The sequence below is a fragment of the Lycium barbarum genome, chromosome 9, assembly GCF_019175385.1.
Source record: "Lycium barbarum isolate Lr01 chromosome 9, ASM1917538v2, whole genome shotgun sequence".
In the NCBI taxonomy this organism is placed as follows: domain Eukaryota; kingdom Viridiplantae; phylum Streptophyta; class Magnoliopsida; order Solanales; family Solanaceae; genus Lycium; species Lycium barbarum.
Window position 1 is genome coordinate 57032013 of NC_083345.1, and position 16134 is coordinate 57048146.

Here is a 16134-nt window from a genome sequence, read left to right on the forward strand (position 1 = left end):
TGCCGGCGAGGGCAGTTTTTCATCTTATTTCTCACGACTTGGACCATTAAAAATACTTGTTGTAGGGTTTGTTTAGATAATTGTTTGTTAGATTTTAGTTCTATTTCCCTAGCATTGAATACTCATAGTTTTTGGAAGCTTTTTGGGAGCACTACAAGAAAAAGGTTTATCTGCGACCAACATTTAATGTCGGGTTAAAAATTCGGTCCCTAAAAGTATACATATAGGGACGAGATTATATTCTAGTCCTTAATTGTGTACTTTATAGCGAATATACTAAATCTGGTCCTAAAGAAATCATAAACTGGTCCCAAATCCCTATTCATTGTTTGTCGGGCCTTGAGCGCCAAAGAGGAGTGGCAAACGAAATAGAGTACCAAAATATTGAAAGCTTAAAAAACTTTTTTTTCCTGAAAACACAGGTGCCAAACGAAATATAATAAAACCAAAACATTGTAGAAAATTATAATCACTTCTTTGTTTCACTGAAACACCAACATGTCTTCGCATCTCAAAGCCCTAATCTCCAGTATACCCAGGTATGCTCAAGTGCTTTGGCCATTTTCCTTGCTACTTTTGGTGCTTTCTCTTGGGGCGTGTACCAAGTCAGCATCAGAAATAAGAAGCGTGGGTATGGAACTTTTTTTTTGTGAAAATAACATTTGGGTATGTTGATTTGTCTTTGATTTGATCTGGGTATGTCTTAATTTTTGTTGTTAGTATAAAAGTTGGTTCTTTTCTTTGTTCCTCTTTTGATGATGTGCGTGATAGCTGATTGTGCTTGGTAAACCCTAAAAAAGTTTTTAAATTTGTTGTGCATTTGTTGATTTGATCTGATGAGATAATCTATATGGGTGTTGGCTAAAAAAAGTGATCTTTACAGAAATTTCACTGGCTATTTCCTCTTGTTTTATTTTTCTTGGTGTGTGTGTCAGTAGAAATTTTTAATAATTGGGTTTAGTTTTTGATTTGTGATTGATCTGATGAGATAATTTGTATGGGTGTTGGCTAAAAAGGTGATCTGAGTGGAAATTTCACAGTTGATTTCTACTTGTTTTGCTTTGTTTTTCTTGGTGTGTGTATGTGTGTGTGTGGTTTAGTAGAAAGATTTTGTAGATGGGTCTAGTTCTTGATCTGATGAGATTATCTATATGGGTATTTGCTAAAAGGTGATCTTTATGGTTCTTTGTGATTACTTCTGCTTGAAATCTTGTGAGCTTATGGGTTGATCTTATGCTGTCTTTTGGACATAGCTGATGTTTCCTGAATAGGATTTTTTTTCCCAATCAATAACATTACATCCAGAGAATAGACAACAAAAGTATACAGCATATTCCACTAAAGCTGTTTACGCCCTCCATATATTCAACATCCACCTTGTTCAATTTCTAATTTTATTTCTCCTTGACTGAACCAAAGTGTTGGTTTTCTTTCGTCGGCTTCTCCAATATCAGTTAAGGTTAGTATCGAGAGAGATTGAGACTGCTTTTCTTTTTCAATACATGACTGAATATACAACTTTCTTGATGTTTGTTGAGAATTGTGTGCAAATGATTCTTTCACTTGGACGCTGAACATTTTGTCGATAAACTGACTTTGAACATCTTACATTAATAGCGACTCTTTATGGATGAGAAATTCAATTGTTTTGTGAGTTCAATCGTGTAACAGCCAAATATAATTTTTTTAACTCTACTGACAACACAACTACTTGATGTGGATACACACAATTTTGTTTAAAACTATAATGTGCATCTTAACTGCAGTTAAATTTGTAAATCTCCTCTGAAATAAGGATTTATTATATTTTCTTAATTTGCCTATCACATTTCCTCCTTGATGTTGAAAGATTAACATTTAATAACAAACAAAATTTTGTGCGTATGGAAGTAAGAAGTGTTGGTACATATTCTACTAAGAGAATAGTAAGGAAGTAAAAGTAGGAATCTTTCTTCTCTCTTGGTCTAGCAAGAGTAAATCAAGAAGAACTGATTGAACTGATCCCCCTCCTCTTATTAGAGAGCATCAAAAGCCTCTTTCACATATCAAAATACACTCCTTTTCTTATGGACACAAAGCAACGTTCTTAGGATTAAGAAATGAATTTTACTACTATATATATATATATATATGTGACAATTAGAGGTTTTTTCATTCCTCACAGGTAGGTAATCTCAAATGTGCCACCAACTTTTTAATTAAGTCTTTCTCTGTTCCATTGATCTTATCTGTTAAAAGTCAGTGGTCTACTTTCGATAAACCTCTGAAACATTCAAACTATCATCACACTCTGTGCTTGGTAAGTTTCACTTCTGACTCTCTCATCTCAAGCATGGTAAGTTTATCTCCTCTGTAACCTCTTCTTTGATATATTTTTTCGTTTGTTTTGTGGAACTTTCTGGTTCAGTAATTTGAAAGAGACTCTTACTTCTCTATCTTTGTAATCTTTTCTCCTTTTTACTCTTTCTTTTTCCCTAATTTTATATTTTATATGGAGTGTAAACTTAATATTTACGGGAACTTATTTAGCATTTTCATTATAAATATAGATGTGCCTATAAATGTTTTTAACTTTTTTTTTTCATATTACAGACGGGAGATAAATTTTTTAGATCTTGGTCTATTTGTATAGTGATGTGCAACGTGAATTTTGAGGTAGAATCTCATTTTATTATTTTGAAAATCTAGATTAGTGTATTGTGGTTTACTTGCACTATTGTAACTGCAATACAACATGCCATCGGTGTTACTTCCTTGCTTAGATTTTAATATTTTTATCCAGGAGTACCTCCATTGCTGCTTTCTTTAGCTGCGGTATTGTACTCGAAGTATGGAGCTTTATTCATTGTTTTCTTGTATATTGGATTCATATTACAGGTTGTTAAATTAGCTAAGTTACCAGTGAGACCTTTCATGTCTTCTTCTAATGTGTTAATGTCTACAGGATGTTCAGTGTACTCAGTCGTGATACTTTTCAGCTTTGTGAAAAATGGACCTTCTTATTTATCTTCTATTTTGATCTGCTATTTAGATTTTATTTGTTAAGTAAAAATATTAGCATTATCTGTGCCATGTTTAGTATGCGGGCATTTATTAGGAGAAGCATAATAGTTGTACCGTTTATTGAACTTGAATGATAAAATCTTGGCATTTTAAACTGCACCCTTCCTAGAAGATGGTACTTTACTCGTAGATGCTCTTTAGTTTGTATTTCTTGTGTTTGTAATGGTAATATTTCACATTTTATTACCAAAAAGAAAAACTTACATAGAGGCAGCTTCACTAGGAAAAAGTGCTATATGTTTATCAGTGGGGATTAAAAAGCTAGAAATGCTCAAAATAAATATGAGCAGATTGTTGCTCTTGCTGGCAATGGGAATGACATTTTGTAGGATGTAGTTTCATTTTCTGTTATTTAAATGGATAGCTTAAGCCCAACTTCACGATAATGCGACTTCTAGTTTTATAGTAATGTTGTGCGGCGGCACTTATCATTGCTTTTTGAATAATTTTAAAACATAATAGTAACAGTTATCCTCTTCAGAGTTGGATTGAATTATGCAGTTTTTTACACTGTTTAAGTCATATATTTGCAGCTACGCTACGGGGGATTTAGGTAGTGTTAGCAGCATTTATCTTAGCATGAAGATTTGAAGATGTACATGACACAAATTATTCTTCGTATTTAATCCAAGTTAGCACTCTTTTGTTTTGAGCTTGGGCCGTGGCTCAGCATGGCCACTTGTAGACTACTATTTGAAGATTGATAGAAAAGTGAATTTTATGATAGCAAAATCTGGTAAACGGTTTAGTGATATAAAAGTGTTCTATAAAAAATGTAATTGATCCAATCTTTCAGGATCCTTACATGTTTGAATAATGGAAAATTCAATCAGCATTCTCCCAATATCCTAATTTAGGAGTCTTAATTTTTTTGCCCATAACTATTATTGTGAGAGTTATTTTCTTTCGGCAATTACTGTACTTGAAAGGTGGCAGTTCTTCAAATGCTGAATTATCGTCCGAGCTACGTTCGTGTCGAGAGGAAAATAAATCTTTGAAGGATAGCTTGTTACCTTAGAAGATGATATGGAATAATTTAAGCAATCCAAAGCATTTGTATTAGCTAATACTCTGATGTCTAGCCTTTGATACCGCCTGAACATATCGAGTAAGTAACAAATTGGCCGAAAATTTAATTTATTTTGTTCATTTGCATAGATGTGGTGCTGAATTTTGTTAGTATGCATTTAATGTGTTGGTGATTTATATTTCAAGGATTCCACATATGTGTGTCACGACCCGGCTAGGGGCCGTGACGAGTACCCGGGGCTAACCACCGAGCACCACTCGTTCTACTACTCATCATACTCATTATACGTTCTTTTATCATATTCATACTCACATTATAAGAAAATCATCTTTCATTTGAAAACATAAATACTTTTATATACATAAGCCTTTCGGCCATCAAAATAATATATATATATATATACATAACAGCAACCTCGTGAGACCATATAACCCATACTGCGTATCTACGAGCCTCTACTGGAGTGCTAGACATAAGGACGGGACAGGACCCCGTCATGCCCAAAATATGTATATGTAAACAAAAGAATAATCAAGGCACCTCCGGGATAATGGAGTGCCCTCCGATCAGCTACTAGCTCCTACGAGTCTGGGTCAAGATCACCTCCCTGTCTACCTGTGGGCATGAACACAGCATCCAAAGAAAACGGACGTCAGTACAAACATTGTACTTAGTACGAGAGACATAAACAACAACAATATGTCAATGAGATAAAGGAAGCATCAATAAGGAGCAACTGTATATGACTGTCTCTTATAAAAGAAATAACACATGTTGTCTTACTCATAATCATCATCATATCATATATGAATAAATGTATAAGCTGCCCGTCCATATCGGATCGGTGTGATAATCATTAGCCTGCGTCCAGGCCTCCAGCGTCTGGGGTACAATCTCATGCCGCCCACTAGTGGTGTCTGCCCATGTCACCTAGACATGGTGTATACATATAGCTGCCCGCCTTAGCGATGTCCGCCCGGCCATATAGGCGCGGTGTGATAGCATCATGTACATATCATAGACTTATCATATTCTCATCATATTATTATCATAATGCATGACTGGAAACTTAAGACAATTATACTCTATCGGGGTGACATAGGGTCATGAACCCCCGATTCCATTATGGAGCATCTATGAGTATTCTACCTCACCTCGAAGGAAATAGTGTATAAGGTGAGTGTATACAACAAACGACATTATTAACTTATATAAACATCATATCATAACTCTAGAATCTTTAGAATCAAGCTCATCATCATCATTATTAGGCTCATAACGTATCTCTTATCTCATATAGCTATTCATGAACATAGACTCATCGTCTTCCGGAATGTAGGAGAATTATGAAGAGGAAAGAAAAATCATGCAATAGGATTCATGCCATAGAAAGAAAGTACTAGAATCACATACCTTTTACGCTTAACTAATCTATTGCTTGCTTGTTCTCCTTCAATGCCCTCTTTTCTACCTTCAAGAGAATTCGCACCAACATTAGTTAATCGGCTATAAGAACGTGTTACTATTTCTAGGGAAAATTTGGCAGCATTTCATTTGTTTCTACTACTTTTCCCATATTCTATATCAACTCCCAATCGTTCATAACAATATTCACAATATCGCAAACAACAATCATCATTCATCTACATTTCCCATAATTCACCATTTTTCCTTCAATTTCTCCACAATTATGGTTATAGCTCACTATCGCGTTTTCTCATATATAATACTTATTCCATGGTCTAAATGTCATTAATAACATATTTACAATCACAACATATCGATAGTCATGACTCAATCTAAACCTTTATCCAACAATGTCACTATTCCCATATTTATGACCCATTTTCTATGTCTTTCTACAATCCATGTGTTTTTAACTTTCAACACCTTAAACAATCAAGAATGATCATAAAACTCACCTTGGATGATGGATGAACAACACTTGAGTGGAACTTCTCTTCTTGCACCAAAACCCTAACTCACTTCCCTTGAGTTTTCTTGACTTGGAGGAACCCTAGTGAGCTTCCTTGCACTTGATTCACTTAAATCTATGGTATAAACCTTTGATTTCCCTTGTACTCTTGAAGATGAAGTATGTGGAACCTTCTAGAGGTTTTGAGAGAGACAAAGAAGTGTGTGGGAAATGAAATTAATGAAGTGGAATCACATTTATATAATTGAACTTACTTAGCCCGCCGGGACTTCCATGGACACTTGTACGGTCCGTGGAACATGGCACGGTCGGTGAAAGTTATCGTGGTTCACCACCATGTAATACTTAGTTGCTTTTGAGTTATACGGACCATTATACGGTCTGTATAACATTTCACGGGCCGTATAACATGGTCGTGTAACTCATAGTTTTTCCGAAGTTGTTCTCGTCGTTTCATTTGATCTCCAATCCTTATACAAATTTCTTAACACTTGTTTAATACTTCATTAATGATCTAAACATCCCTATAACTCGTCCTCAAGACCTTACCAAACAATTCTTAGCACAATAATTTACGAAACCTTTCCTAAACCTCACTTATACTCCACTTATCCTTATCAATCCTTATTCCATCAATTCATATAACTTCAAGATCTTAACGTACACATTCTAGGACCACTAATTATCCATCTTGTAATCTTAAGAACTTCATGTTATCCTTAAGCTCGCAGTCGTTCACTCACTACACGATGACATGAATTTTCCAAGGTGTAACATGCTTCCCCCATTTTGGAACATTCGTCCTCGAATGTTAAACACTCAGGAATTCTACGAAAATTTCGCCAGAGTTTTCCCTATAATATGGCACTACCGTCCTATCAAAACAACCCATAATAATATTGCCTCACAGGGCCACAATACATTAGAACTATAAATTGGCCACACACGACCAAAAGCATGAAAAGTAAGCATACATACCTTATAATGTTGGTGTTTCATCTTGAATCTCTCCTGGGGGTTGGAATAAGTGCGGATACTTGAACTTCATACTCTCTTCTTCTTCTCAAGTCATTTCTTCCTGGTTGTCATTTCTCCATAAGACTTTGACTGAAGCTACTTCCTTATTTCGAAGTCGTCGTACTTGCCTGTCTAAGATGGCAATAGACACTTCTTCATATGCTAGCTTTTCTGTCACTTGGACATCATCAATCGGGACTATCCTTGTAGGGTCTCCAACACACTTACGGAGCATCGAGACATGAAATACTGGGTGGACTTATTCAAGTTCTGAAGGCAAGTCCAATTCATTGGCTACATGGCCCACCTTGCGGATAATTTTATAGGGTCCAATGTAACGAGGACTTAACTTTCTTTTCTTGCCAAATCTCATCACCACTTTCATTGGCGACACTTTAAGAAATACCCAGTCATCAATTTTAAATTCCAACTCTCGCCGACGGTTGTCCACATAAGATTTTTGGCGACTTTGGGCTGTCAACAATCGATCTCGGATCACCTTGACTTTTTCTACCGCTTGCTGAACCAATTCAGGACCTATTAACTGTGCTTCTCCTATTTCAAACCATCCAATTGGGGACCTACACTTCCTTCCATATAAAGCTTCATAACTATTGTTGTATTCAAATTCGATTAGAGGCAAGTGATCATCCCAACTACCACCAAAATCTAGTATACATGCCCGTAGCATATCTTCCAAAGTCTGAATAGTACGTTCGACCTGTCCATCGGTCTGCGGATGAAATGCCGTGTTAAACTTCACTTGGGTACCTAGAACTTCTTGAAAAGACTTCCAGAACTTGGCTGTAAATTGGGCTCCTCTATCTGTGATAATGGATAGTGGAATACCACGGAGCCGCACAATTTCTTTGAGATACAACCTTGCATAGTCTTCTGCTGAGTATGTAGTTCCGACTGGAAGAAAATGGGCTTCTTTCGTGAGTTTGTCCACAATCACCCATATAGAATCATATTTGGTTCGAGAACGAGGTAACCCCACAATAAAATCGATGTTGATCACTTCCCATTTCCAAGTAGGGATTTCCATTGCTTGCAACAATCCTCCTGGCTTTTGATGTTCGATCTTTACTTGCTGGCAATTTGGACACTGAGCTACAAATTCTGCTATGTCTCTCTTCATGCCATCCCACCAATATATCAATTTAAGATTGTGATACAACTTTGCTGTACCTGGGTGAATAGAATACCGAGAGTAATGGGCTTCTTCTAGAATTCGACGGCGCAATTCTGTGACATTCGGAACACATAGTCTGCCTTGGTATCTAAGAATTCCATCCATAGAAACTTCAAATGGGGACGTATCTTTTCCATGAGATGAGTCTCTGTAATGGCACAAGTGAGGATCTTCATACTGACGCTCTTTCACTTCCATAGTCAGGGATGAAACTGTGGGATCGTTAATACTAATTCCTGCACTACCCGAATCAATTACATGTACTCCCAGATTAGTTAGTTGATGGAGCTCATGAACTAATTCTTTCCTTTCCGGAGGAACTTTGCATAAACTGCCCATTGATCGGCTGCTAAGCGCATCGGCTACTACATATGCTTTTCCGGGGTGGTACAAAATATTCACATCGTAACCTTTCAATAACTCTAACCACCACCTCTGCCGCAGATTTAACTTCTTCTGTTTGAAAATGTACTAAAGACTCTTGTGATTTGTATAGATATCAACCTGCACACCATACAAGTAATGTCTCCACATCTTTATTGCGTGAATGACTACAGCCAATTCGAGGTCATGTGTTGGATAGTTCCTCTCATGTTTCCGCAGCTGTCTCGAAGCATAAGCAATGACTCTACCGTGCTACATTAACACACATCCTAACCCAACACCGGAAGCATCACAGTACACAACATAACCATTTGGCCCTTCTGGAAGTGTTAAGATTGGAGCTGAGGTTAATCTGTCCTTCAACTCTTGGAAGCTGCGTTCACAAGCATCATTCCATTGAAATTTGACTGACTTCTGGGTTAGCTTCGTCAATGGGGCTGAAATAGACGAGAATCCCTCTACGAATCTTCTATAGTACCCTGCCAATCCCAAAAAACTACGGACTTCTGTAGGCGTCGTAGGCCTTGGCCAAGTCTTCACAGCTTCAATCTTCTGAGTGTCGACTCGAATGCCATCATCTGAAATAACATGACCCAGAAATGTTACAGAATTCAGCCAAAACTCGCACTTTCAAAATTTTGCATATAATTCTCGGGCTCGAAGAATTCCAAGAACGATACGTAAATGATCTGCATGTTCTGATTCTATGCGAGAGTATACCAAAATATCATCAATGAATACTATCACGAATAAATCCAAGAGTGGCCTGAATACATTATTCATCAAATACATGAACACTGTCGCAGCATTAGTCAACTCAAACGACATCACCCGGAATTCATAATGGCCATATCTTGTTCTGAAAGCTGTTTTGGGAATATCTTCTTCTCTAACCCTCACTTGATGATAACCCGACCTCAAATCTATTTTAGAAAACCATTTGGCACCCTGTAATTGATCAAACAAATCATCAATCCTTGGAAGAGGATATTTGTTCTTTATCGTCACCTTATTCAACTGCCTATAATCGATGCACATTCGTAAGGAGCCATCTTTCTTCCTTACAAATAAAACAGGTGCTCCCCACGGTGATGAACTATTCTAATAAACCCTTTTTCAAGCAAATCTTTCAACGGTGCCTTTAGCTCTTTCAATTCTGCCGGAGCCATTCGATACGGAGGAATGGAAATAGGCTTGGTGTCCGGCAACACATCAATGGCGAAATCAATCTCTCTTTCTGGAGGAAGGCCTGGAAGTTCATCTGGAAATACATCCGAAAATTCATTCACTACCGGAACGGATTGGAAAGTTGGTGACTTTACTTCAGTGTCATGAACTCGAACTAGATGGTAAATATAGCCCTTAGCTATCATCTTTCTTGCCTTAAGGTAGGAAATAAACCTACCTTTTGGAGATGTTGTATTACCCTTCCATTCAAGCACGGGCTCTCCCGGAAATTGAAATCAAACTATTTTCATTCGGCAATCAACACTAGCATAACATGAGGCCAACCAATCCATACCCATAATCGCGTCAAAATCTAACATTTCCAGCTCAATTAAATCATCTTTGGTCTGGCGATTGCATATCACAAGTACACAATTCTTATAGACTTGTCTAGCTATCACGGGATCACCAACCGTAGTAGATACCTCAAAAGGTTTAATTGGCTCAGGTTTCACCCCAATACAACAAGCAACATATGGAGTAACATAGGAAAAAGTAGAACCCGGATCTATCAATGCGCACACATCATGGGAAAATATGGATAATGTACCTGTGACCACATCTGGGGAGGAATCAAGATCCTGTCGTCCGGCCAAAGCATATACACGGGGCTGAGTGGCACCTGAAGTAGATGCTCCCCCTCTGCCTCTACCTCAACCTGCTGGAATCTGGGGAGTCTGCCCTACTGGGCGCACTGAAGATGAACCAGCCACTGATCATGTGGGTTGAACCCCAACTCTACCACTTGTCGACGGGCAATCTCGCATTATATGCCCAACCTGGCCGCAGGCATAGCAAGCATTTGAACCTTGGCGAAACTGTCCGGAATGTAGTCTACCGCACTGGCTGCACCGCGGTACTGGGGGTCTCCTCCGACTATAATCTTCCCTGAACTGAGAATCTGAGGCCCTCGAACTCTGACCCTGTCTTGAACGAAAGGAGCGATCAAATCTCCTACCTGTAAATCGTGGAGGTACGCTAGTCACCGACTGGCCTAAGTGTCTAGAATATGTCTGCCTTGATCCCCCTCTACAATCACTGCTTGCCCCCATAGATCTGGCCCTCTTGCTTTGCCTTCTATCGATATCATGATCACCTCTTTGTGGTTGCTGTCGTCCCTCTAAGTTCTGGGCATGGGCCTTATTCGAAAAATATCCATCCCGTCTTGCAACGAAGCAGTCAAACAATCCTTGAATAGATGTGGCCCTAGGCCACTCCCAAACTTGTGTACCCTATCTCCCATCTCGGCCCATAGTCGGGACATATCTAGCCAAGGAATTAAACTGAAGGCTATATTCCCGGGCACTCATATTTCCTTACTTTAGATTTAAGAACCTATCCGCTCTAGCTCGGCGGACCTCGGGTGGCAAATAGTGACGGATGAAAGCATCTACAAATTCTTGCCACACGGGAGGAGGCGCATTTTCTTTTCTTGATGCTAGCCAATTATTGTACCACAATACCGCCACATCTCGGAATCTATAGGAAGCCAACTCCACAGATTCGGTCTCGGAGGCATGAATAATCCTCAATGTTCTCAACATATCGTCAATAAAACCTTGCGGGTCTTCATCCGGCTTTGACCCGAAAAACTCTGGAGGATTCAAGCTCATAAAGTCACGGGCTCTGGTACTAGTTGCCCAATCACTTGAGCTCACATTCTGCCGCTGTGCCTGGGCGGAAACTAACTGCGTCAATAGGTGAATGGCCTCGGTAACTTGTTGACCCGAAGCAACCGATGGAGGAACTAGAGCTGAAGCCCCCCTTTGTTCTTCTACATTGGGCGGGGTGGAGGAAGTACTAGATGGGGCCTCATTATGTGATTCGCCCTCTTCTACATTCATTGGCGGCTCTCTTTCCACCCACCTTTTTGTCGTAGTCTTGCTCTTCTGGGCGGCTGCAGCTTTTCCTTTTGGCGGCATTGCTGAAATCATAACACATTATTAAGAGGGGAAAATCTTATAATACAGCTCTATCGCACGATCTCTTAAGATGAAAGATGGTCATTTTTCCTAAATGCCATGTAGCCTCCTGTTTATTAGTGTGGCGCACAACACACCATAAACAAGACTCTACTAGACACGGCTCGTAGACACTTCCTAGGACTGAACTGCTCTGATACCACTTTTGTCATGACCCGACTAGGGGTCGTGACGGGTACCCGGGGCTAACCACCGAGCACCACTCATTCTACTACTCATCATACTCATTATACGTTCTTTTATCATATTCATACTCACATTATAAGAATATCATCTTTCATTTGAAAACATAAATACTTTTATATACATAAGCCTTTCGGCCATCAAAATAATATATATATACATAACAGCAACCTCGTGAGAACATATAACCCACACTGCGTATCTACGAGCCTCTACTGGAGTGCTAGACATAAGGACGGGACAGGACCCCGTCGTGCCCAAAATAGGTATATGTACACAAAAGAATAATCAAGGCACCTCCGGGATAATGGAGTGCCCTCCGATCAACTACTAGCTCCTACGAGTCTGGGTCAAGATCACCTCCCTGTCTACCTGTGGGCATGAACACAAAAGCCAAAGAAAACGGACGTCAGTACAAACATTGTACTGAGTACGAGAGGCATAAACGACAACAATATGTCAATGAGATAAAGGAAGCATCAATAAGGAGCAACTGTATATGACTGTCTCTTATAAAAGAAATAACACATGTTGTCTTACTCATAATCATCATCATATCATATATGAATAAATGTATAAGCTGCCCGTCCATATCGGATCGGTGTGATAATCATTAGCCTGCGTCCAGGCCTCCAGCGTCCGGGGTACAATCTCATGCCGCCCACTAGTGGTGTCTGCCCATGTCACCTAGACAGGGTGTATACATATAGCTGCCCGCCTTAGCGGTGTCCGCCCGGCCATATAGGCACGGTGCGATAGCATCATGTACATATCATAGACTTATCATATTCTCATCATATTATTATCATAATGCATGACTGGAAACTTAAGAAAATTATACTCTATCGGGGTGACATAGGGTCGTGAACGCCCGATTCCATTATGGAGCATCTATGAGTATTCTACCTCACCTTGAAGGAAATAGTGTATAAGGGGAGTGTATACAACAAACGACATTATTAACTTATAGAAACATCATATCATAACTGTAGAATCTTTAGACTCAAGCTCATCATCATCATTATTAGGCTCATAACGTATCTCTATTCTCATATAGCTATTCATGAACATAGACTCATCGTCTTCCAGAATGTAGGAGAATTATGAAGAGGAAAGAAAAATCATGCTATAGGATTCATGCCATAGAAAGAAAGTAGTAGCCTCACATACCTTTTACGCTTAACTAATCTATTGCTTTCTTGTTCTCCTTCAATGCCCTCTTTTCTACCTTCAAGATAATTCGCATCAACATTAGTTAATCGGCTATAAGAACGTGTTACTATTTCTAGGGAAAATTGGGCAGCATTTCCTTTGTTTTTACTACTTTTCCCATATTCTATATGAACTCCCAAACGTTCATAACAATATTCACAATATCGCAAACAACAATCATCATTCATCTACATTTCCCATAATTCACCATTTTTCCTTCAATTTCTCCACAATTATGGTTATAGCTCACTATCGCGTTTTCTCATAAATAATACTTATTTCATGGTCTAAATGTCATTAATAACATATTTACAATCACAACATATCGATAGTCATGACTCAATCTAAACCTTTATTCAACAATGTCACTATTCCCATATTTATGACCCATTTTCTATGTCTTTCTACAATCCATGTGTTTTTAACTTTCAACACCTTAAACAATCAAGAATGATCATAAAACTCACCTTGGATGATGGATGAACAACACTTGAGTGGAACTTCTCTTCTTGCACCAAAACCCTAACTCACTTCCCTTGAGTTTTCTTGACTTGGAGGAACCCTAGTGAGCTTCCTTGCACTTGATTCACTTAAATCTATGGTATAAACCTTTGATTTCCCTTGTACTCTTGAAGATGAAGTATGTGGAACCTTCTAGAGGTTTTGAGAGAGACGAAGAAGTGTGTGGGAAATGAAATTAATGAAGTGGAATCACATTTATATAATTGAACTTACTCAGCCCGTCGGGACTTCCATGGACAATTGTACGGTCTGTGGAACATGGCACGGTCGGTGAAAGTGATCGTGGTTCACCACCATGTAATACTTAGTTGCTTTTGAGTTATACGGACCATTATACGGTCTGTATAACATTCCACGGGCCGTATAACATGGTCGTGTAACTCATAGTTTTTCCGAAGTTGTTCTCGTCGTTTCGTTTGATCTCCAATCCTTATACAAATTTCTTAACACTTGTTTAATACTTCATTAATGATATAAACATCCCTATAACTCGTCCTCAAGACCTTACCAAACAATTCTTAGCACAATAATTTACGAAACCTTTCCTAAACCTCACTTATACTCCACTTATCCTTATCAATCCTTATTCCATCAATTCATATAACTTCAAGATCTTAACGTACGCACTCTAGGACCTCTAATTATCCGTCTTATAATCTTAAGAACTTCCTGTTATCCTTAAGCTCGCAGTCATTCACTCACTACACGACGACATGAATTTTTCAAGGTGTAATAATGTGGTTGTTGGATATCCAAAATTTTAGTATCGCCTCTTTTCTTAGTTTCAATTTATGCAGACTCTTGACAATTTCTGGTTCATTTTCTACTATTTTAACTAAAAGAGATATGGATGCGTACCCCACATAAATTAAGAGAGTGAACTTGTTGTTCTGCTGTAACCATGGCCATCGGCTATTGATGAATGCAATTTACACTCTCTGTTCAGTAATGTTTCTAAAGAACTTCTAAAGAGCTTTTCAAGATGGCCAACCCATTAACCGCATGCCTCTCCCCACCTCTAATTCTAATCTCTGTTAGGCATGTTTTTGTAACAAACATTGGTAACAGATGGGTTATCTTAGGAATATATTTTCATACATGTCATGGATAATCATATTGAGGCCCTGCTATCTACTTATTTGAAAAGTTAACCACACTAAGTAGTTTTTGTCTTCGACTAGTGACTTGCTGTTGATGCTTTATTTGTTATAGCAGGGGAAGAAGATTCAATTATGACATTTAAGTTGATTTGGTGTCGGCTTTCTGCATTTTTACCTCTTTTTTTTAGCATAGATGAACGCACTACATTTGATTTTTTATATATTCCACTTTGTAGTATTTGTTTCAAAGTTTTTCTAATTCATTTTTCTTATATTCCTGCAGCTCTTTTATGTTGCTATAATATTTTTCAAGTACATGATAACACCTGCTGATTTACGCTTCTTATGGGGTAAGTTGTTTAATCATTGTTAGAGTAAAATTACATATTAGTAAGAGTTGAAATTTATCATTTTTTCTGGATTTTTGAACCTTTTTACAGGATTTGAAGATTGAAGTTGCAAGTTAAGATGTATTGAAGACATGCAAGCTGACTTTTGAAGACAGAATATTGTGACTTACCACTAGATGTTAAACATTGTTTTTTGTGATTAATTACAATATATATATATATATATATATATATATATATATTAGAGCATGAGTTTTCTTTATATTCGTCTTTATATTAAATAATAAAAATTAGATTTGATGACATCAAGCTTGAGGGGAAAATTTTTAGGTAAATAAGGACCAGAAACATGGTCCCTAAAAATATAATCGCTGTTTGTAGATCTTCAAACAGGGACCAGTAATTTCGTCACTAAAAGACATTTAAGACTAGCTAAGTGCAAGTCACCAAAAGACATTCAGGACCAGATAATGTGCGGCCCCTAAAAGTGTTTAACGACAAGATTATTAAGCCCATCGTAGTTGACCTTTAGTGGCGAAGCCTATTACAACGGGTGGCTACCATCTTTTTCCCGTCGCTATTTACCATTAGGGACTAGATTCAGCCTTTTAGTTACCAGATTTCCCTTCGTTAATGGCTAGTTTTCTTATAGTGGAGAACAAACAATTGTAATTACTTTCTTTCAATTCCAATCAATAAATCATAAGCATTATGATTTCTATTACCTCTTATTGTTCTTCATTCACTATGAGTAGCTAAACCTGATAAATCTAAGTGTTTTTGGTTTTGATGATTGTCAAACTAATTCAGAAACAGATAGAGACCTGGTCTGTGATCTGCTCTCTGTGCACCATGCACCGTCAGTAGAGACAGCTGTAAAGCTGAGCTAGTCACTGGACACAAGTACAGCAGTGAGCTGGCCCATGCTTTAGG

General features: G+C 38.1%; 1 protein-coding gene across 7 annotated transcripts; it reads left to right on the forward strand.

The window, feature by feature from the left end:
• Positions 1 to 291: 291 nt before the first annotated feature.
• On the forward strand, positions 292 to 15496 carry LOC132608813 (uncharacterized). Of its 7 annotated transcripts, XR_009570529.1 has the most exons (5): positions 292 to 631; positions 2593 to 2655; positions 3597 to 4171; positions 15135 to 15201; positions 15292 to 15496. XR_009570529.1 is itself a non-coding variant. In XM_060322558.1 (4 exons), exons 1-4 carry the CDS (start codon positions 499 to 501, stop codon positions 15303 to 15305), a joined length of 312 nt encoding a protein of 103 aa, XP_060178541.1. In that variant the 5' UTR covers positions 292 to 498; the 3' UTR covers positions 15306 to 15496. The 7 variants fall into 7 exon arrangements, 1 of the variants encoding a protein (XP_060178541.1); XR_009570531.1 differs by lacking the exon at positions 3597 to 4171; XR_009570528.1 differs by lacking the exon at positions 2593 to 2655.
• The last annotated feature ends 638 nt before the right edge of the window (positions 15497 to 16134 follow it).